The sequence below is a fragment of the Salmo salar genome, chromosome 05 (genome assembly GCF_965601325.2).
Source record: "Salmo salar chromosome 05, fSalSal1, whole genome shotgun sequence".
Taxonomy (NCBI): Eukaryota; Metazoa; Chordata; class Actinopteri; order Salmoniformes; family Salmonidae; genus Salmo; species Salmo salar.
Window position 1 is genome coordinate 38117560 of NC_138295.1, and position 24456 is coordinate 38142015.

The following is a 24456-nucleotide window of genomic DNA, read 5'->3' on the forward strand; positions in this document are numbered from 1 at the left end:
TGTTGTATTCATTCAAAGACTGAAATAAAAAAATGGAGAAGTCTTGTGAATGCACATCTCCAGTCTCACTGTCCCCAGGCTGACCACTTACAAACTCTGCTCCTATACTTTGCCCAGAGACTGCAGACACCCCATTCCACTTTCTGGCGGCTTTAGAGAGCCAATGGAAGCCTTAGAGGCACGTTACAGCACAGATGCTGTAATGTCGATAGAGAGGCAACAGAAGGACAACAAATTCTCAGACCAGGGCACTTCCTGCATGGAATCTTCTCAGGTTTTGGCCTGCCATATGAGTTCTGTTATACTCACAGACACCATTCAAACAGTTTTAGAAACTTTAGAGTGTTTTCTATCCAAATCCACTAATTATATGCATATTCTAGTTTCTGGGCAGGAGTAGTAACCAGATTAAATCGGGTACGTTTTTTATCCGGCAGTGAAAATACTGCTCCCTATCCCAAAGAAGTCACTTTCTTATGTCTTATTGACATACTGTCAGAAGGTGGGTGTTGCTGGTGCATGAAGTCAGGCGCAGGAGAGCAAAATGAGTGAGCAACGTACTTTACTCAAAAAAACAAAGGCACAAGGTAAACAAATACACTGACCAATAACCAACGGTAAACATTACGCACGGGTGAACACAGCACCCATCAAAAAACCAGCCATCATGAACCGAACTGAACATAGAAATAATCACGCACAACAAACAAGGGGGAAACAGAGGGTTAAATACATGAACATGGAATTGGAGAATGAAAACCAGGTGTGTCGAAAACAAAGACAAAACCACCATGGAAAATGAAAGATGGATCAGCGGTGGCTAGAAGACCGGTGACGTCGACCGCCGAACGCCGCCCTAACAAGGAGAGGGACCGACCTCGCCGCCCTAACAAGGAGAGGGACCGACCTCGCCGCCCTAACAAGGAGAGGGACCGACCTCGGCGGAAGTCGTGACACATACGATTAAATTGGTTGAGGCTTATCTTTTCCCATTGACTGCTATGTGTTGACATAAACGTCAAGCCTGTGACTCTCATATTTTCCCATTGACTGCAATGTATTAGCATAAATGTCAACCCTGTGGCATCTTTTTCTATTGAATGTCAACCCTGTGAGACTCATCCTTTCCCATTGACTGCAATGTACTGAGAAAAACATAAACCCTGGGACACTCATATTTTCCCATTGACTGCAATGTACTGAGAAAAACATAAACCCTGGGACACTCATCTTTTCCCATTGACTGCAATGTACTGAGAAAAACATAAATTCTGGGACACTCATCTTTTCCAATTGACGACAATGTACTCAGAAAAATATCAACCTTGTGACACATCTTTTCCCATTGGCTGCAATGTATTGAGAAAAACGTCAACCATGTGACACTCATCTTTTCCTATTGACTGCTATATACTGAGAAAAACGTCAACCATGTGACACACATCTTTTCCTATTGACTGCTATATACTGAGAAAAACGTCAACCATGTGACACACATCTTTTCCCATTGACTGCAATGTATTGAGAAAAACTTCAGCTGCCCTGACAGTTTGTCTTTTTGTAAAAACGTGCCAGGATGATGTTTTCAGGCTGATAATGGGCTGCAAATGTTATGTTGTCGATTAAGAGGGTTGTCCTAGAGCCCTATATAGAGAGAGTTAGGCCAATACGATTGAACGTTCCGGAGTGCGCCACTTTCTCCTCCATAGATGCGGTAAAGGAGTCTATGGAATGCAGACCTTTCCATTGACCAGATTGGCACACATTCAACAAATCTGATCTAACAAAGTAGATATTCCTCAAATCCGTCATGATTGATGTTTTGTAACAGGCCCACAATGTGGTTACTTAAGTCTGATATGGATACATTTGGCTATTTTCACTGCACAACATTTCTAAGTTGTCCCTTTTCAGGTTTAGAAGAAGTGACTGCTAAATGCTAACTACTGTTTGTATACGTTGGTGAGCATGGCAATTCCCCAAACGTTTCCATTATAACGACACAGGACGAGACCCAAATGCAGACGCAGGAGAAAGATGGTTGGAGTCTCTGATATTTATTTATAGACAGGGGGCCGGCAAGAGGCAGGTCGAGGACAGGCAGAAGTTTGTAAACTAGGTCAGAGTCATATGGGTACAGGACGGCAGGCAGGCTCAAGAGCAGGGCAGGCAGAAAAGGTCGGAACTGGGAGGACTAGAAAACAGGGACTAGAAAAACAGGAGTACGGAAAAATATGCAGGTAAGCTTAACAAGACGAACTGGCACCAGACAAACAGAAACCACCGGTATAAAAACACAGGGGATAATGGCAACAAATGGGAGACACCTGGTGGGGGGTGGAGACAAACACAAGACAGGTGAAACAGATCAGGGTGTGACATCCGTGGCAATTCCATTGTTTTGGTCGAGTTCGATTGACCTCTTTACAACATCGATAACGTTGCTAAGTGATAATTGACACTTCCGCGTTGTGCTGTTTATTTCTGATAGTTTTCAAAACCTATGAAGATGTCTACTGAAAGCAGATATGCCATTTGTTGACACAACAACACAGTTAACCCAAATGCTAATTTAAAAAACATCTGTTACATTCGCTGCATTGTTTTGCGTGTTTACAGCGGGTCATTGTTACATCACCAACATTTTAAGAATAATGTTCTGTATGGGCGCTAACATGGCGGCCGTTCTAAAACCTGGCCTAACTCGCTATATATATACGCTACCGTCAAAAGTTTTAGAACACCTTCTCATTCAAGGGTTTTTCTTTATTTTTTTACTATTTTCTACATTGTAGAATAATAGTGAAGACATCAAAACTATGAAATAACACATATGGAATCATGTAGTAACCAAAAAAGTGTTAAACAAATCAAAATATATTTAACATTTTAGATTCTTCAAAGTAGCCACCCTTTGCCTTGATGACAGCTTTGCACACTCTTGGCATTCTCTCAACCAGCTTCACCTGGAATGCTTTTCCAACAGTCTTGAAGGAGTTCCCACATATGCTGAGCACTTGTTGGCTGCTTTTCCTTCACTCTGCAGTCCAACTCATCCCAAACCATCTCAATTGGGTTGAGGTTGGGTGATTGTGGAGGCCAGGTCATCTGATGCAGCAATCCATCACTCCCCTTCTTGGTCAAATAGCCCTTACACAGCCTGAAGGTGGGTTGGGTCATTGTCTGGTTGAAAACAAATGATAGTCCCACTAAGCGCAAACCAGATGGGATGGCGTATCGCTGCAGAATGTTGTGGTAGCCATGCTGGTTAAGTGTGCCTTGAATTCTAAATAAATCACCAACAGTGTCACCAGCAAAGCACCATCATACCATCACACCTCCTCATCCATGCTTCACGGTGGGAACCACACATGCAGAGATCATCCAGTCACCTACTCTGCGTCTCACAAAGACACGCGGTTGGAACCAAAAATCACTCATTTGGACTCATCAGACCAATGGACAGATATCCACAGATCTAATGTCCATTGTTTGTGTTTCTTGGCCCAAGCAAGTCTCTTCTTATTGGTGTCCTTTAGTAGTGGTTTCCTTGCAGCAATTCGACCATGAAGACCTGATTCATGCAGTCTCCTCTGAACAGTTGATGTTGAGATGTGTCTGTTACTTCAACTCTGAAGCGTTTATTTGGGCTGCAATTTCTGAGGCTGGTAACGGTAATGAACTCATCCTCTGCAGCAGAGAGAACTCTGGGTCTTCCCTTCCTCTGGGGGTTCACATCAGAGCCAGTTTCATCATAGAGCTTGATGGTTTTTGTGACTGCACTTGAAGAAACATTCAAAGTTCTTGAAATGTTCTTATGTCTTAAAGTAATGATGGACTGTCATTTCTCTTTGCTTATTTGAGCTGTTCTTCCCATAATATGGTATTTTACCAATTAGCGCTATCTTCTGTACACCACCCCTACCTTGTCACAACACATCTGATTGGCTCAAACACATTAAGAAGGAAAGAAATTACACATATTAACGTTTAAGAAGGCTCCTCCTTACCAGTGTCATGATCAAGGATATGATCAAGAGCCTCACATACAGTATATTGTTTGGTCATTGTGCTGTCACAGAATGAATTGTGAGAAAGGCCTCAAAAAAGCTTTAAATACCAGAGCTGTGAGTAAAGTTCTATATATTATTGAAACAATGTTGTGATTGTTTGTGAGAATGCCAACAGATGTGGTTCCCATGGGGGAAAGATTCTATTGGGGAAAAGTTCCCATGGGGATTGCCATGGAAGCCAAGAAGGGGAGTGATGTGCGTGTGTGTGTGTGTGTGTGTGTGTGTGTGTGTGTGTGTGTGTGTGTGTGTGTGTGTGTGTGTGTGTGTGTGTGTGTGTGTGTGTGTGTGTGTGTGTGTGTGTGTGTTCAAACAGACATGCATGTGGGGGTCTGTGAGAGGAAGTGTGTCCATCTGATGAATGGGCATGTGCCTGAACTCAATTTTATACACTAATTGTAGTCTCACCCATTCATTTCTAATGACCGGTCATTTTTGACCTGGAACACCACAGGTGTACAAAACTTTTTTTTCAAACACCCAAAATGTAATGAAAATCATCCAAATGAATGTTGTGTGTTCAGATGCCCGGTGTAGACAAAGTCATGGAACCTTATGACAATCAGATTAAATGAACTACATTTTTCAGGGAGGAAACTTGTAAATAGGTCCAAACCATTGGTCACAGTCCACTACAATAGTGCTGAAATGCTGTTTATTTCAACGCGATGTTTGTCTGGTGAAGGTCTGTCAAAAAGTCATGACATATAGGCCTACATGTATGTCAAGTAGATATGCTCTTAATTTCTATAAATATATCTCAATATTTATTTCAGTCGGGGTGGGACGCTTGTTGCATACGTCAGTAAATGGTGTCCCACGCTATGCATCATGGTTTGTCGACCTCAGTCAACTGTATTCCGATTTTCTTAATCCACACAACTTTTTCAGTAAGGTTTATTGCGATTAGTATTTTTACTATATACCATGAATCCACTTGAACGATAGTGCACTCTGAGATAGAATCGCATGGTGTCAGTACACAACTAGAATAACGCTCATGGTAGACATCCTCTCGTCATACTTGTGAGTCCACCCCTTTGCTGGTTTGGTAGCTTTTATTCAGTCGCTGGAGAAATACAGTTGTGCACCTTCGTGAAGCGAATAAGATCTAACATTGACATTATTAAACCACTATTGAATAATGAGTATGGATCATATTCGGGATGTAATGGATAGACAACAGTCACCAATGAAGGAATAGTGGAAGTGCTGTGGATTATTGTTATTTATCTTGAAAACATGGAACAAAGAGGATGCGGGGCATGGCTGGAGCGATACCAGTGGGTTGCCTTCATGGTTGCTCTGGTTCTCTTTTGGAGCGGAGCGTCTGCTCAGATAAGATACTCCATCTCCGAAGAACTTAAGGAAGGATCTGTCGTTGGGAATATAGCTAAAGATTTGGGTATAGAGCTGAGCACATTGAAGGAAAGGGGATTTCGAATCGTGTCTAGTTCGACCGAGTCCCTTTTCCAGGTAAACCAGAATGACGGCATCTTGTATGTGAACCGAAAAATAGACCGAGAGGAGGTGTGTGAACGGAGCAGCGTGTGTTTAATCAACCTGAAAACCGTTCTAGAGAACCCGCTGGAGATCCATTATGTCGCGGTGGAGGTGTTAGACGTTAACGACCATTCTCCCAGCTTTCCCGAGAAAGAGAAACGGTTAGAGATTTCAGAGTCTGCGGTACCTGGGGCTCGATTTCAGCTTAATGCTGCTCATGATCGAGATGGAGGCGTTTATTCTATTCAGCAGTATAAACTCAGCCCCAATGATCATTTTCGTTTGGAAGTTAAAGATCGAGGTGAGGACCGCAAAACCCCTACTTTGATTTTACAGAAGGCGTTAGATAGAGAGGCCATACGGAGCCATAGATTATTGCTCACGGCTATTGATGGAGGTAAACCTCCTAGATCTGGAGACATGAGAATAACCGTAGATGTATTAGACGTAAACGACAACACCCCTGTCTTTACCAAGGAGGTATACTCTGTAACGCTGAATGAAAACGCTCCTTTAGGCACAACAGTCATGCAGATGAACGCGACTGATTTGGACGAAGGTTCAAATGGTGAAATAATGTATTCTTTCGCCAACGACGTGGGCGGTAGAGTACGGAAACGTTTTGATTTAGACTGCATTACCGGGGAAATAATTGTAAAGGGTGTTATTAATTTCGAGGAAAATAACAGCTTTGAGATTGATATTCAGGCATCAGACAAGGGGACAGCTCCTTTGACAACTGACAAAACTATTATTATTAATGTAATTGACGTTAATGACAATGCACCGGAGATTGAAGTGACATCTTTCTCTAACGCAATCCCTGAGGATTCTAGACCCGGAACTACTGTAGCACTGATCAGTGTTAATGATTTGGACTCTGGTCTCAATGGCAAAGTTCTTTGCTCGCTACTTGAAGATGTACCTTTCAAACTAATTCCCTCTTTACAGGACAACATGTACTCTGTAGTCACCAAGTCACCACTAGACAGGGAGAAACAGTCTGAATATGATCTAACAATAGTAGCCAAAGACGCAGGAGAACCGTCCTTGTCATCTGTAAAGACTATCAGCGTTGTTGTATCAGATGTGAATGATAACAGTCCAGAGTTTTCACTGAGTCCCTATACTTTCTATGTCACTGAGAATAACGTCCCAGGTGGCTCAGTATTTTCCGTCAGTGCCTCAGATCCTGACATGAATGAAAACGCTCTTATTTCATATCATATTTTGAGAGATGGTGGCGAGGAAAACAAATGGGCGTCTTTTCTCAACATAAATTCGGAAAATGGGAACATTTTGGCGCTTAAAAGCTTTGACTTTGAAACGTTAAAAACGTTCAAATTCCAAGTTGTAGCTACAGACTCTGGAACTCCGTCACTAAGCACCAACGTCACAGTGAACGTCTTCATTCTGGATCAGAACGACAACGCTCCAGTGATCTTGTATCCAGTCAGCACTAACGGTTCCGCTGAAGGTGTGGAGGAGATTCCCCGCAATGTGAACGCAGGCCATTTGGTGACTAAAGTGAGAGCCTATGACGCTGATATAGGATATAACGGCTGGTTATTATTTTCACTGCAGGAAGTTACTGACCACAGTCTCTTTGCTTTGGACCGCTATACGGGACAGATAAGGACACTTCGGTCATTCACAGAGACAGACGAGGCTGAGCATAAACTGGTCATACTGGTAAAGGACAATGGGAACGTTTCACTGTCAGCAACAGCTACTGTGATTATCAAGGTTGTGGAGCCCAAAGAGGCTTTTGCTGCTTCTGATGTTAAAAGTTCAGTAAAAGACGAGGAGGAGAACAGCGTTACATTTTATTTGATCATTACTTTGGGGTCAGTTTCAACGCTTTTTCTCATCAGTATCATCGTGTTGATTGTAATGCAGTGCTCCAAACCCCAAGACTATTCCTCCAAGTATTTACAAGATACGAATAACGACGGGACACTGTGCCACAGCATCCAGTACAGATCCGGAGACAAACGGTACATGTTAGTTGGACCCAGAATGAGTATAGGTTCTACTATAGTCCCTGGCAGCAATGGGAATACTCTAGTGTTACCTGAACACAGGAGGAGAGCTTCTGGAGAGGTAAGAAGTTGAAAACTAACATTTCGTTCTTAATTCTCCTGTACCCAGTGTTGACAATTCACGTGGCCTTGTGCTGATAGTGTACAGTATGTGTTAAAGAGTTAAGCACGTACCGTAAGCTCACTCCACAGCTAGCTTGACATGTTCCTTACAGAGCCATCCAATTGGTACAATACCTTTTTGGTTTCTCAAACCGTTGGAACGTTGTTGATAAGAGTTGTCACTTGTGTTGCGAAGCAGAGGACTACTGGTTCGAGCACAGTATGGGGCAGTCGAAAGGTGGAGGAAACTAATTTGTTAGCAGCACGCTGGCCCCCGTTATATCCCACTGGGCACGGACGTTAATTCAAATTCTGTTCCACTTTGGTTCAACGTAATTCCATTAAATATACGCGGATTCAACGAGTGGGATATGCTTGAGTTGTAAAATTATTTGGACTGTTCTTATTGCTTTTGGAAGTATTTCAGGTTGTTTATTTTATTTACCAAAATGGTAGTGTGAATTTGTAAATTATCTTTTTGACAGTAATAGATTTGTTGGCTGTCACATGATCTCACACCAGAAGTAGCGAGCTCATATACCAGCGCATTAGCCTGCCACTCCTCGCTGGTCGCTTTCCACGATAGTGGTGCTGAAATGTTTTGCTGTTCCACACCCTATTGGCCTTGCGTATTTTTGCCAAAAAGGAATAACATACAAACGCAAGTGAAGTAGCTATCCTCTTTTTTTTTTATTATTATTAATCTTCCTTATTCCTAGCGGGACACTTGTTGCATTCATGAGGAACGCTTTAGATGCTCTTCTGAAGATATGGTTTGTCATGGCTATCCTGATTTTATTTACCCATGCATCTGTTGCAGTTACCTATTCACGGACATGTGTTATGTGTCAAGACAACATTCAATATTGAAATAGAAACATGAATACACTTGAACGATAGTGCAATGTGAGGTAGAATCGCAGGGTGTCAGTACCCAACTATAAAAATGCTCCTTACAGATATGATTGTCTTCGTGCTTTTCAGTCCTCCCCCTTGCTGGTTTCGTTGCTTGTTCAATCGCTCTGCGAGGAGCAGTCATGCAGCATCGAGGAGAGAATAATATCTAAAACGGACATTCTTAAAACACTATTTGATAATGAGCAGTGATCCTACTCGGAATGTAATGATAGAAATGTCTTACCAATAGAGGATTAGCGGAAGTGTTGTGGATTATTGTTATTTATCTTGAAAACATGGAACAAAGAGGATGCGGGGCATGGCTGGAGCGATACCAGTGGGTTGCCTTCATGGTTGCTTTGGTTCTCTTTTGGAGCGGAGCGTCTGCTCAGATAAGATACTCCACCTCTGAAGAGCTCAAGGAAGGAACTGTCGTGGGGAATATAGCTAAGGATTTGGGAATAGATTTGAGCACATTGAAAGATAGGAGATTTCGAATCGTGTCTAGTTCGACCGAGCCCCTTTTCCAGGTAAACCAGAATGACGGCATCTTGTATGTGAACCGAAAAATAGACCGAGAGGAGGTGTGTGAACGGAGCAGCGTGTGTTTGATCAACCTGAAAACCGTTCTAGAGAACCCGCTGGAGATCCATTATGTCGCGGTGGAGGTGTTAGACGTGAACGACCATTCTCCCAGCTTTCCAGAGACAGAAAAACGGTTAGAGATTTCAGAGTCCGTGTTACCAGGCGTGAGATTTCAGCTACAAGCGGCACTCGATCCAGATAGCGGGCAATACTCTGTTCAACAATATAAACTCAGCCATAATGAGCATTTTCGTCTGGAAATTAAGGACCGAGGCAAGGATGCGAAAACTCCTGTTTTGAATCTACTGAAGCCGCTAGATAGAGAGAATACAGGGAGCCATAGATTACTACTTACGGCCATTGATGGCGGAAAACCTCCAAGGTCTGGGACTATAGAAATAATTGTGGACGTTTTAGATGTAAATGATAATATGCCTGTTTTCACTAAAGAGTCATACACTGCAAAACTGAACGAAAACTCTCCAATTGGCTCAAAAGTTGTACAGGTAAATGCTACGGATTTAGACGAAGGTTCAAATGGTGAGGTAGTTTACTCCTTCGGTAATAATGTGAATAGGAAATTACGTGAGCTTTTCGATGTGGATATCAACACCGGTGAAATAACTGTAAAAGGAGGGATTGATTTTGAGATAGAAGATAGCTATGACATTGATATTCAGGCATCTGATAAGGGATCTGCTCCTTTTAAAACGGACAAAAGTGTCATTGTAAATATTGTTGACCTGAACGACAACGCACCTGAGATAGAGGTGACATCATTTGCTAACGCAATCCCCGAAGATTCTAGACCCGGAACCACAGTCGCGCTAATCAGTGTAAATGACTTGGACTCTGGTCTCAATGGAAAGGTTGTGTCTTCTATAAGTGAGGGCGTTCCGTTCACTCTAACGCCGTCTTTACAGGACAACATGTACTCTGTAGTCACCAAGTCACCACTAGACAGGGAGAAACAGTCTGAATATGATCTAACAATAGTAGCCAAAGACGCAGGAGAACCGTCCTTGTCATCTGTAAAGACTATCAGCGTTGTTGTATCAGATGTGAATGATAACAGTCCAGAGTTTTCACTGAGTCCCTATAATTTCTATGTCACTGAGAATAACGACCCAGGTTCCTCAGTATTTTCAGTGACTGCCTCAGATCGTGATTTAAATGAAAACGCTCTTATTTCATATCATATTATCAGAGACGGTGGCGAAATGAACAAATTGGTATCTTTTCTAAACATAAATCCTGAAAATGGGAACATATTGGCGCTTAAAAGCTTTGACTTTGAAACGTTAAAAACGTTCCAATTCCAAGTTGTAGCTACAGACTCTGGAACTCCGTCACTAAGCACCAACGTCACAGTGAACGTGTTCATTCTGGATCAGAACGACAACGCTCCAGTGATCTTGTATCCAGTCAGCACTAACGGTTCCGCTGAAGGTGTGGAGGAGATTCCCCGCAATGTGAACGCAGGCCATTTGGTGACTAAAGTGAGAGCCTATGACGCTGATATAGGATATAACGGCTGGTTATTATTTTCACTGCAGGAAGTTACTGACCACAGTCTCTTTGCTTTGGACCGCTATACAGGACAGATAAGGACACTTCGGTCATTCACAGAGACAGACGAGGCTGAGCATAAACTGGTCATACTGGTAAAGGACAATGGGAACGTTTCACTGTCAGCAACAGCTACTGTGATTATCAAGGTTGTGGAGCCCAAAGAGGCTTTTGCAGCTTCTGATGTTAAAAGTTCAGTAAAAGACGATGAGGAGAACAGCGTTACATTTTATTTGATCATTACTTTGGGGTCAGTTTCAACGCTTTTTCTCATCAGCATCGTCGTGTTGATTGTAATGCAGTGCTCCAAACCCACAGACTATTCCTCCAAGTATTTACAAGATACGAATAACGACGGGACACTGTGCCACAGCATCCAGTACAGATCCGGAGACAAACGGTACATGTTAGTTGGACCCAGAATGAGTATAGGTTCTACTATAGTCCCTGGCAGCAATGGAAATACTCTAGTGATACCCGAACACAGGAGGAGAGCTTCTGGAGAGGTAAGAAGTTGAAAAATACCCTGTATCCCACAAATGTATTGTGCCAAGCATTGACCAATGACATTAACATGAACATTTCAGGCCAATACTTAATTGACCAAAAGGATCCTGTGAGTGTGTCAAGAATGTTGTTTTTGAGTTAGAGGGTTGTATGCAATAACCTTGTCACCCACCTGAAGTAATCCACAGCCACTTCGGGCTGGTCGCTGTCCATGATAGTGGTGCTAAAACGTTGTGCAATGTACAGTATATTTGCCAAAAAGTGATGACATAATCGCACGTAAAGTTAACGCATCATCCAAAAGCCTTCATCTTTCTTTGTATGAATCTTCCTCGATCGTATATACTTGTGGACACTTGTTGCATTCGTGAATGATTATTTAGTTCTTGTAAATCCATTATGATTTGATTTCAAATGTATCCATGTTTCCCATATCCATACAACTTTGGAGTGACGTTTCCTCTCGTATGTAGTATTGTGTCAAGATAGCGTTCAATATAGGACAAATACAATGTAAAGTTGTAAAGTTGTAAACGATAGTGCAGTTTGAAGTGGAATCACATGGTGTCAGTAACCACCTAGAGAAATATCCCTGGTAGATATCTTCTCGTCATAGTTTTGAACCCTCCCCTTTGCTGGTTTGGTAGCTTATTCTGTCGCTGGAGGACACAGTCGTCCAGCATCGTGGACAGAATAAGATCCGAAATGTACATGAATAAAACTAGTGATGGCTTATTAGTTTTGGTATTTGACTAATTTAATGGACAGACAAGGGTAACCAATGGAGGAATAGTGGAAGTGCTGTGGATTATTGTTATTTATCTTGAAAACATGGAACAAAGAGGATACGGGGCATGGCTGGAGCGATACCAGTGGGTTACCTTCATGGTTGCTTTGGTTCTCTTTTGGAGCGGAGCGTCTGCTCAGATAAGATACTCCATCTCTGAAGAGCTCAAGGAAGGAACTGTCGTGGGGAATGTAGCTAAGGATTTGGGTATAGAGCTGAGCACATTGAAGGAAAGGAGATTTCGAATCGTGTCTGGCTCGACCGAGACCCTTTTCCAGGTAAACCAGAATGACGGCATCTTGTATGTGAACCGAAAAATAGACCGAGAGGAGGTGTGTGAACGGAGCAGCGTGTGTTTAATCAACCTGAAAACCGTTCTAGAGAACCCGCTGGAGATCCATTATGTCTCGGTGGAGGTGTTAGACGTTAACGACCATTCTCCCAGCTTTCCCGAGAAAGAGAAACGGTTAGAGATTTCAGAGTCCGTGTTGCCGGGGGCGAGATTTCAGCTACTAGCTGCGCGCGACCCAGATAGAGGTCCATTCTCCGTTCAACAATATAAACTTAGTCACAATGACCATTTCCGTGTTGAGGTGAAAGACCGAGGTGAGGATGGCAAAATGCCGTTTTTGGTTTTACATAAACCACTAGACAGAGAAGCAGTAAGGAGGCACAGACTCCTCCTCACTGCCGTTGACGGTGGAAAACCTCCAAGATCTGGAACTCTTGAAATATCTGTTGATGTACTGGATGTTAATGACAACACACCTCTATTCACTAAAGATGAATATACTGTAAGGTTAACTGAAAACGCTCCTTTGGGAACAATGGTCATACGGGTAAATGCCACCGATTTAGACAGTGGTCTGAACGGAGATATCATTTATTCATTTGGCAATGACGTCAACAGCAGGTTAAGGAAACTTTTTAATTTAGACACCGTAACCGGTGAAATAACTGTCACAGGACAAATAGACTTTGAGGAAAAAGATAGCTATCTGATTGATATACAGGCATCAGATCAAGGACCCGTTCCCCTGACAACAGAGAAAAGTGTAATAGTAAAGATAATTGACGTCAACGACAACGCGCCTGAGATAGAAATAACATCGTTTTCTAACGCAATCCCTGAGGATTCTAGACCCGGAACCACTGTAGCTCTAATTAGTGTTAATGATTTAGACTCTGGTCTCAATGGCAAAGTGATCTGTTCTATAAGTGAGGACGTCCCTTTTAAACTAGTGCCGTCTTTACAGGACAACATGTACTCTGTAGTCACCAAGTCACCACTGGATAGAGAGAAACAGGGTCATTATGACGTCACAATAGTTGCCAAAGACGCAGGCCAGCCTTCCTTGTCATCTATAAAGACTGTCAGCGTTGTTGTATCAGATGTGAATGATAACAGTCCAGAGTTTTCACTGAGTCCCTATCATTTCTATGTCAGTGAAAATAACTACCCAGGCGCCTCAATATTTTCCGTCAGTGCCTCAGACCGTGACATAAATGAAAACGCTCTTATTTCATATCATATTCTGAGAGACAGTGGTGAGGAGAACAAATGGGCATCATTTCTTAATATTAATTCTGAAACTGGGAACATATTGGCGCTAAAAAGCTTTGACTTTGAAACGTTAAAAACATTCCAATTCCAAGTTGTAGCTACAGACTCGGGAACTCCGTCACTAAGCACCAACGTCACAGTGAACGTGTTCATTCTGGATCAGAACGACAACGCTCCAGTGATCTTGTATCCAGTCAGCACTAACGGTTCCGCTGAAGGTGTGGAGGAGATTCCCCGCAATGTGAACGCAGGCCATTTGGTGACTAAAGTGAGAGCCTATGACGCTGATATAGGATATAACGGCTGGTTATTATTTTCACTGCAGGAAGTTACTGACCACAGTCTCTTTGCTTTGGACCGCTATACAGGACAGATAAGGACACTTCGGTCATTCACAGAGACAGACGAGGCTGAGCATAAACTGGTCATACTGGTAAAAGACAATGGGAACGTTTCACTCTCAGCAACAGCTACTGTGATTATCAAGGTTGTGGAGCCCAAAGAGGCTTTTGCAGCTTCTGATGTTAAACGTTCAGTAAAAGACGAGGAGGAGAACAGCGTTACATTTTATTTGATCATTACTTTGGGGTCAGTTTCAACGCTTTTTCTCATCAGTATCGTCGTGTTGATTGTAATGCAGTGCTCCAAACCACAAGACTATTCCTCCAAGTATTTACAAGATGTGAATAACGACGGAACACTGTGCCACAGCATCCAGTACAGATCCGGAGACAAACGGTACATGTTAGTTGGACCCAGAATGAGTATAGGTTCTACTATAGTCCCGGGAGGCAATGGAAATACTCTAGTGATACCCGAACACAGGAGGAGAGCTTCTGGAGAGGTAAGAAGTTAAATACGTTTCTATAATTACCGACTATTTTCTGATAGTGTTCCTGAGCTTGTAAATTGTGTTGATTATAATTGCATAGTGTAGGCCTATCAAGTAGTCAGAGGGTTATTGGATGCATAACATTATACCTCAACTTCGTTCGTGGAAGTTCATTCGCATCCACTGCTCTCAGGACTGGTCGCTGTCAATGACAGTGGTGCTGAAACACTGTGATGTTCAACGCGCTGTTTGCCAGGTGAAGGTTGGCTTCTTTCATTGTATAAATCTTTCTCGACGCTATGTCCTATTGGACACTCGTTGCATACTTGAGTAAGTGTTGTTTTATGTCCTCATAAACAGGCGTTTTCCATAATGGTTTGTGATGTCTAGCCTTACCTCTTCCCCAGGCTATTACGCATTTCGGCGGAGGTGTCTGGGAATGAGATTTACGTGTATCCTGACTTTCTATATTCATACAAGTGATGCAGTAGACTGCCGTTTCCTCCGATACGTCCAAATACCCGTAATACGATTGAATTACAGTGTAATGTGAGGTAGAATCGCATGGTGTCAGTACCCAACTAGAATAACGCTCATGGTAGACATCCTCTCGTCATACTTGTGAGTCCACCCCTTTGCTGGTTTGGTAGCTTTTATTCAGTCGCTGGAGAAATACAGTTGTGCACCTTCGTGAAGCGAATAAGATCTAACATTGACATTATTACACCACTATTGAATAATGAGTATGGATCATATTCGGGATGTAATGGATAGACAACAGTCACCAATGAAGGAATAGTGGAAGTGCTGTGGATTATTGTTATTTATCTTGAAAACATGGAACAAAGAGGATACGGGGCATGGCTGGAGCGATACCAGTGGGTCGCCTTCATGGTTGCTTTGGTTCTCTTTTGGAGCGGAGCGTCTGCTCAGATAAGATACTCCACCTCTGAAGAGCTTAAGGAAGGAACTGTCGTGGGGAATGTAGCTAAAGATTTGGGTATAGAGCTGAGCACATTGAAAGATAGGGGATTTCGAATCGTGTCTAGTTCGACCGAGCCCCTTTTCCAGGTAAACCAGAATGACGGCATCTTGTATGTGAACCGAAAAATAGACCGAGAGGAGGTGTGTGAACGGAGCAGCGTGTGTTTGATCAACCTGAAAACCGTTCTAGAGAACCCGCTGGAGATCCATTATGTCTCGGTGGAGGTGTTAGACGTTAACGACCATTCTCCCAGCTTTCCAGATAAAGAGAAACGGTTAGAGATTTCAGAATCTGCATTACCGGGAGCGCGATTTCAGCTACAAGCAGCGCGCGACTCAGACAGTGGCCAATTCTCTGTTCAACAATATAAACTCAGTCACAATGACTATTTTCGTATAGAAGTTAAAGATAGAGGCGAAGACCGTAAAATACCGTTTTTAATTTTACTGAAGCAGTTAGACAGAGAAGCTACTAAGAACCATGTGTTATTGTTTGCAGCCTTGGACGGAGGAAAACCAGTGAGATCTGGCACAAGCGAAATAAAGATTGAGGTATTGGATGTTAATGACAATTCCCCGATTTTTACTAAAGACGTGTACTCTGTAAGGCTTAGTGAAAATGTTCCTGTCGGTGCAACTGTCATTCAGGTAAACGCAACCGATTTAGACGAAGGTGCAAACGGTGAAGTTAGATATTCATTTGGTAATGAAGTAGATAGAAAGGTACGGGAGCTTTTTATTTTGGATTCGATTACTGGTGAAATAACAGTCAAAGGTGTGATAGATTATGAGGAAAATAATATATATGAGATTGATATACAAGCATCAGACCAAGGACTTGCTCCCCTTACAACCGACAAAAGCGTCATAGTAAAGATTGTTGACGTCAACGACAATGCGCCTGAGATTGAGGCGACATCCTTTTCGAATGCAATACCCGAGGATTCTAAACCCGGAACCACAGTCGCACTAATCAGTGTTAATGATTTGGACTCTGGTGTCAATGGGAGAGTTATTTGCTCCTTACTTGAAGATTTACCTTTCAAACTAATGTCATCTTTACAGGACAACATGTACTCTGTAGTCACCAAGTCACCACTGGATAGAGAGGAACAGGGTCATTATGACGTCACAATAGTTGCCAAAGACGCAGGCCAGCCTTCCTTGTCATCTGTAAAGACTGTCAGCGTTGTTGTATCAGATGTGAATGATAACAGTCCAGAGTTTTCACTGAGTCCCTATACTTTCTATGTCACTGAAAATAACGACCCAGGAGGCTCAGTATTTTCGGTGAGTGCCTCAGATCTTGACATAAATGAAAACGCACTTATTTCATATAATATTCTGAGAGACAGTGGTGAGCAGAACAAATGGGCATCTTTTCTTAATATTAATTCTGAAAATGGGAATATATTGGCGCTAAAAAGCTTTGACTTTGAAACGTTAAAAACGTTCCAATTCCAAGTTGTAGCTACAGACTCTGGAACTCCGTCACAAAGCAGCAACGTCACAGTGAACGTGTTCATTCTGGATCAGAACGACAACGCTCCAGTGATCTTGTATCCAGTCAGCACTAACGGTTCCGCTGAAGGTGTGGAGGAGATTCCCCGCAATGTGAACGCAGGCCATTTGGTGACTAAAGTGAGAGCCTATGACGCTGATATAGGATATAACGGCTGGTTATTATTTTCACTGCAGGAAGTTACTGACCACAGTCTCTTTGCTTTGGACCGCTATACAGGACAGATAAGGACACTTCGGTCATTCACAGAGACAGACGAGGCTGAGCATAAACTGGTCATACTGGTAAAAGACAATGGGAACGTTTCACTGTCAGCAACAGCTACTGTGATTATCAAGGTTGTGGAGCCCAAAGAGGCTTTTGCAGCTTCTGATGTTAAAAGTTCAGTCAAAGACGAGGAGGAGAACAGCGTTACATTTTATTTGATCATTACTTTGGGGTCAGTTTCAACGCTTTTTCTCATCAGTATCATCGTGTTGATTGTAATGCAGTGCTCCAAACCCACAGACTATTCCTCCAAGTATTTACAAGATACGAATAACGACGGGACACTGTGCCACAGCATCCAGTACAGATCCGGAGACAAACGGTACATGTTAGTTGGACCCAGAATGAGTATAGGTTCTACTATAGTCCCGGGCAGCAATGGAAATACTCTAGTGATACCCGAACACAGGAGCAGAGCTTCTGGAGAGGTAAGAAGTTGAAAATGACCTCGCATTTTAAAATGCCATTTGCTTTGAAAGCCTCTCAGGCTGATATTTCATCGACCAAAAAGGGTTATGTGGTAATGTGTGAAGTACTTTTTGTTATTGAGTAAGATATTTGTTTGCTGCAACATGATCTCCCATTTTCGATGATAGAGCCATTGCTCTCAGGACTGGTCGCTGTCCATGTCTGTGGTGCTGAAACAATGTTTAGTTCAACGTGCTGTTGACTGGTAAAACTTTGCCAAAACGTAATAACATACATATATATATACATACATATACATACATACATACATACATACATACATACATACATACATACATACATATATATATATATATATATATATATATATATATATATATATATATATATATATATATATATATATATATATATATATATATATATATATATATATATACACATGCTCGTTAAGTGGATATTTTATTCTTCTTCATTCGTATTTCCTTGTTTCGCCGTTGTTGCATACATGCGTAGGCAACATTTTGTTCTATGGTCGCATGAAGACAATGGCTTGTTATATGTATGCTGACTTTTTTAGACAACTTTTGCAGTCACGTTTATTTATCTAGTCAAGATTCCATTAGTAAGCTTGAAGAATAGTGTAATTTGAGGTAGAATCGCATGGTGTCAGTACGCAACTAGAAAAACGCTACTGATATAAATCATTCTCGTCATACTTGTGAGTCCACCCCCTTGCTGGTTTCGTAGATTATTCAGTCGCTGGAAGAACACAGTCGTGAGCTTCGTGGGGAGAATAACATTTCAATTGTATATTCTGAAAACACTATTGGATAATGAGCTTTGGTAATATTTGTTAATATAATGGATAGACAACTGTCACCATGAAGGAATAGTGGCAGTGCTGTGGATTATTGTTATTTAACTCGAAAACATGGAACAAAGAGGATGCGGGGCATGGCTGAAGGGTCGGCAGTGGGTCGTCTTAGTTGCTTTGATTTTCTTTTGGAGCGGGACTTCAGCTCAGATAAAATACTCCATCTCTGAAGAGCTTAAGGAAGGAACTGTCGTGGGGAATATAGCTAAGGACTTGGGTATAGAGCTGAGCACATTGAAGGAAAGGAGATTTCGAATCGTGTCTAGTTCGACCGAGTCCCTTTTCCAGGTAAACCAGAATGACGGCATCTTGTATGTGAACCAAAAAATAGACCGAGAGGAGGTGTGTGAACGGAGCAGCGTGTGTTTAATCAACCTGAAAACCGTTCTAGAGAACCCGCTGGAGATCCATTATGTCTCGGTGGAGGTGTTAGACGTTAACGACCATTCTCCCAGCTTTCCAGATAAAGAGAAACGGTTAGAGATATCTGAGTCCGCATTGCCGGGAGCACGATTTCAGCTACAAACAGCGCGCGACCCAGACGGTGGAATATATTCTGTTCAACAGTATAAACTCAGCCACAATGATCATTTCCGTTTAGAAGTTATGGACAGAGATGAAGATGGTAAAATTCCTATTCTAAATCTACAGAAACCGCTAGATAAAGAATCTACGAGGACCCACAGATTTCTGCTCACAGCTATTGATGGAGGTGTACCTCCTAGATCTGGTACTATCAACATAATTGTCGACGTTTTAGATGTAAATGATAATATGCCAGTTTTCAACGAAGAGTCATACTCTGTATTGGTGAATGAAAACGCCCCTGTTGGCACGACAGTTGTACAAGTAAACGCTACGGATATAGATGATGATTTGAACGGTGAGGTTATTTACTCTTTTGGTAATAATGTAAATAGTAAGTTACGTAATCTATTTGATGTTGACACTAATACTGGTGAAGTAATTGTGAAAGGACTGATAGACTTCGAGGTTAAAGATCGCTATGAAATTGACATACAGGCATCAGACAGGGGAGCCGTTCCTCTGACGACTTACAAAAGCGTCAAAATAAAAATTGTTGACCTCAACGATAATGCACCTGAAATAGAGGTGACATCCTTTTCTAAGGCAATCCCCGAATATTCCAGATCCGGAACCACTGTCGCTCTTATAAGTGTTAATGATTTAGACTCTGGTCTCAATGGCAAAGTGATCTGTTCTATAAGTGAGGACGTCCCTTTTAAACTAGTGCCGTCTTTACAGGACAACATGTACTCTGTAGTCACCAAGTCACCACTGGATAGAGAGAAACAGGGTCATTATGACGTCACAATAGTTGCCAAAGACGCAGGCCAGCCTTCCTTGTCATCTATAAAGACTGTCAGCGTTGTTGTATCAGATGTGAATGATAACAGTCCAGAGTTTTCACTGAGTCCCTATACTTTATATGTCACTGAGAATAACGACCCAGGAGGCTCAGTATTTTCAGTGACTGCCTCAGATCGTGACATAAATGAAAACGCTCTTATTTCATATCATATTCCGAGAGACAGTGGCGAGGAGAACAAATGGGCATCTTTTCTAAACATAAACCTGGAAAATGGGAACATTTTGGCTCTAAAAAGCTTTGACTTTGAAACGTTAAAAACATTCCAATTCCAAGTTGTAGCTACAGACTCTGGAACTCCGTCACTAAGCACCAACGTCACAGTGAACGTGTTCATTCTGGATCAGAACGACAACGCTCCAGTGATCTTGTATCCAGTCAGCACTAACGGTTCCGCTGAAGGTGTGGAGGAGATTCCCCGCAATGTGAACGCAGGCCATTTGGTGACTAAAGTGAGAGCCTATGACGCTGATATAGGATATAACGGCTGGTTATTATTTTCACTGCAGGAAGTTACTGACCACAGTCTCTTTGCTTTGGACCGCTATACAGGACAGATAAGGACACTTCGGTCATTCACAGAGACAGACGAGGCTGAGCATAAACTGGTCATACTGGTAAAGGACAATGGGAACGTTTCGCTGTCAGCAACAGCTACTGTGATTATCAAGGTTGTGGAGCCCAAAGAGGCTTTTGCAGCTTTTGATGTTAAAAGTTCAGTCAAAGACGAGGAGGAGAACAGCGTTACATTTTATTTGATCATTACTTTGGGGTCAGTTTCAACGCTTTTTCTCATCAGTATCATCGTGTTGATTGTAATGCAGTGCTCCAAACCCCAAGACTATTCCTCCAAGTATTTACAAGATACGAATAACGACGGGACACTGTGCCACAGCATTCAGTACAGATCCGGAGACAAACGGTACATGTTAGTTGGACCCAGAATGAGTATAGGTTCTACTATAGTCCCGGGCAGCAATGGGAATACTCTAGTGTTACCCGAACATAGGAGGAGAGCTTCTGGAGAGGTAAGAAGTTGACCACTTTGCCATGAGTAGCAACCATTTGGTTCTCAGTATTTTCTAAGTGATATACCTGATGCTTACAGGATCTGTGCCTAAGGGGTTGAATGTATGAGTATAGCTTATGGAGTGTCAAAGATGATTGCCAGTATTGTAGGTGACAACAGAACATGCACTTGTCTGTGTTATTACAATAATGGCTGTATTAGCAATACTCGTTTTACTTCAGATGGCGCTGTCCTACGGTTGTTTCTCTTCTGAAGACACTGCGCTTTGTGGTGCCGCTGTCCATGGTGCTGAAACATTGCGGAGTTCATTCTGCATCTGTGTTTTGGCAAAATTCTCCTGGAATGGTTAACGATCATTTATAGATTCACTAAGGCTATATTAGCAGCATTTTCTAAACGTCAACATACACACCCTGACTTCTCATAAAGATCTTTTCCATTCATGTCCCATCTTTGCCTAACCAGAACAATGGTTTTTAATATTGTTGTATTTTTTTGCACATTTTTGTTTCGAAATAGCACTCGGTATTGGGGTAGTAATGGTTCGTAAAGGGTATAATTACCCTACGAAATCCTGCAATATGAGGTGGAAACGCATGGTGTCAGTGCGCAAGTAAAATAGTGCTTATGAAAGAAATATATTGGCCATACTTTCGAGTCCGCCCTTTAGAGCTGGTTTGCTATTTCGTCAGTAGCAGAATACAACCGTGAGCATCGAGGATACATTGTAATTTAAAACCTTTCATCACCAACATACTGTAAGTTAACGAGCTGTGATCATATTTGGGACTGCAATGGATACGATTAGTTTACCATTAGAGGCATAGTGGAAGTGCTCGGGATTTTTTTAAACCATAAAACATGGAACAAAGAGGATGCGGGGCATGGCAGGAGCGATGCCAGTGGGTTGTGTTCATGGTTGCTTTGCTTCTCCTTTGGAGTAGAGCTTCTGCTCAGATAAGATACTCAATCTCTGAAGAGCTTACGGAAGGATCTGTCGTGGGGAATATAGCTAAGGATTTGGGTATAGAGCTGAGCACATTGAAAGATAGGAGATTTCGAATCGTGTCTAGTTCGACCGAGTCCCTTTTCCAGGTAAACCAGAATGACGGCATCTTGTATGTGAACCGAAAAATAGACCGAGAGGAGGTGTGTGAACGGAGCAGCGTGTGTTTAATCAACCTGAAAACCGTTCTAGAGAACCCGCTGGAGATCCATTATGTCGCGGTGGAGGTGTTAGACGTTAACGACCATTCTCCCAGCTTTCCGGAGAAAGAGAAACGGTTAGAGATATTTGAGTCCGCGTTACCGGGGGCGAGATTTCAGCTACAAGCTGCACGCGACCCAGATAGAGGTCCATTCTCCGTTCAACAATATAAACTTAGTCACAATGACCATTTTCGTTTAGAAGTTAAAGACCGAGGTGAGGATGGCAAAATGCCGTTTTTGGTTTTACATAAACCACTAGACAGAGAAGCAGTAAGGAGGCACAGACTCCTCCTCACTGCCGTTGACGGTGGAAAACCTCCAAGATCTGGAACTCTTGAAATATCTGTTGATGTACTGGATGTTAATGACAACACACCTCTATTCACTAAAGATGAATATACTGTAAGGTTAACTGAAAACGCTCCTTTGGGAACAATGGTCATACGGGTAAATGCCACCGATTTAGACAGTGGTCTGAACGGGGATATCATTTATTCATTTGGCAATGACGTCAACAGCAGGTTAAGGAAACTTTTTAATTTAGACACCGTAACCGGTGAAATAACTGTCACAGGACAAATAGACTTTGAGGAAAAAGATAGCTATCTGATTGATATACAGGCATCAGATCAAGGATCCGTTCCCCTGACAACGGACAAGAGTGTAAAAATTAAAATAGTTGACTTCAACGATAATGCACCTGAGATAGAGGTGACATTATTTTCTAAGGCAATCCCCGAAGATTCCAAGCCCGGAACGACTGTAGCACTAATCAGTGTTAATGATTTGGACTCTGGTCTCAATGGGAAAGTTACATGTTCTGTATTGGAAGATATACCTTTCAAACTAATGCCGTCTTTACAAGATAACATGTACTCTGTAATAACCAAGTCCCCACTGGACAGAGAGAAACAGTCTGAATATGATCTAACAATATTTGCTACAGACGCAGGCCAGCCGTCCTTGTCATCTGTAAAAACTGTAAGGGTTGTTGTATCAGATGTGAATGATAACAGTCCAGAGTTTTCACTGAGTCCCTATAATTTCTATGTCAGTGAGAATAACGACCCAGGTGCCTCAGTATTTTCGGTGAGTGCGTCAGATCTTGACATATATGAAAACGCTCTTATTTCATATCATATTCCGAGAGATGGTGGCGACGAGACCAAATGGGCGTCTTTTCTAAACATAAATTCTGAAAATGGGAATATATTGGCGCTTAAAAGCTTTGACTTTGAAACTTTAAAAACGTTCCAATTCCAAGTTGTAGCTACAGACTCTGGAACTCCGTCACAAAGAACCAACGTCACAGTGAACGTGTTAATTTTGGATCAGAACGACAACGCTCCAGTGATCTTGTATCCAGTCAGCACTAACGGTTCCGCTGAAGGTGTGGAGGAGATTCCCCGCAATGTGAACGCAGGCCATTTGGTGACTAAAGTGAGAGCCTATGACGCTGATATAGGATATAACGGCTGGTTATTATTTTCACTGCAGGAAGTTACTGACCACAGTCTCTTTGCTTTGGACCGCTATACAGGACAGATAAGGACACTTCGGTCATTCACAGAGACAGACGAGGCTGAGCATAAACTGGTCATACTGGTAAAAGACAATGGGAACGTTTCACTGTCAGCAACAGCTACTGTGATTATCAAGGTTGTGGAGCCCAAAGAGGCTTTTGCAACTTCTGATGTTAAAAGTTCAGTAAAAGACGAGGAGGAGAACAGCGTTACATTTTATTTGATCATTACTTTGGGGTCAGTTTCAACGCTTTTTCTCATCAGTATCATCGTGTTGATTGTAATGCAGTGCTCCAAACCCACAGACTATTCCTCCAAGTATTTACAAGATACGATTAACGACGGGACACTGTGCCACAGCATCCAGTACAGATCCGGAGACAAACGGTACATGTTAGTTGGACCCAGAATGAGTATAGGTTCTACTATAGTCCCTGGCAGCAATGGGAATACTCTTGTGATACCTGAAAACAGAAGAGCTTCTGGAGAGGTAAGATGTGTATTGGGCTAAGAGAGTTGAACACTGTGTATATGAGGGTCTTAATGTTGCCTTTTTGTACTGTTCTGGATGCCTCAATTAGTTGAACTTCATACATGACTTGTGTAGTTGAGTGGATAGAGATAGGCCTATAAGCCTTTTACTATATGGGGACATGACTGTCATACACTTACATGAGATAACATGGTGCTGAAATGTAAAAAGAGTGAAGAGGAATATGTCCATTGGTTAGTGTTGTGAGTTAATTTCAATGTAATCAGAAACTTTT

At 42.2% G+C, this 24456-nt stretch overlaps 1 protein-coding gene and 1 pseudogene across 8 annotated transcripts in view; both read left to right on the forward strand.

Moving 5' to 3' along the window:
• The window catches only part of LOC106604881 (protocadherin alpha-C2), a 212718-nt gene that overhangs the window by 27334 nt on the left and 160928 nt on the right, over positions 1-24456 (forward strand). For 2 of the 8 annotated variants that reach the window (XM_045718170.2, XM_045718180.2), the window contains exon 1: positions 18417-20955. The exons of 2 other annotated variants lie outside the window; for them this stretch is intronic. In XM_045718170.2, the coding sequence (XP_045574126.2) occupies positions 18595-20955 (2361 nt within the window). In that variant the 5' untranslated portion in view covers positions 18417-18594. Of the gene's footprint in view, positions 1-5123; positions 7677-11943; positions 14471-15124; positions 17660-18416; positions 20956-21620; positions 24180-24456 lie in introns of those variants that run through there. 4 more of the 8 variants (XM_045718167.2, XM_082975194.1, XM_045718163.2 and 1 more) reach the window with 4 other exon arrangements.
• LOC123743104 (protocadherin alpha-3 pseudogene) lies at positions 8740-11460 on the forward strand (annotated as a pseudogene).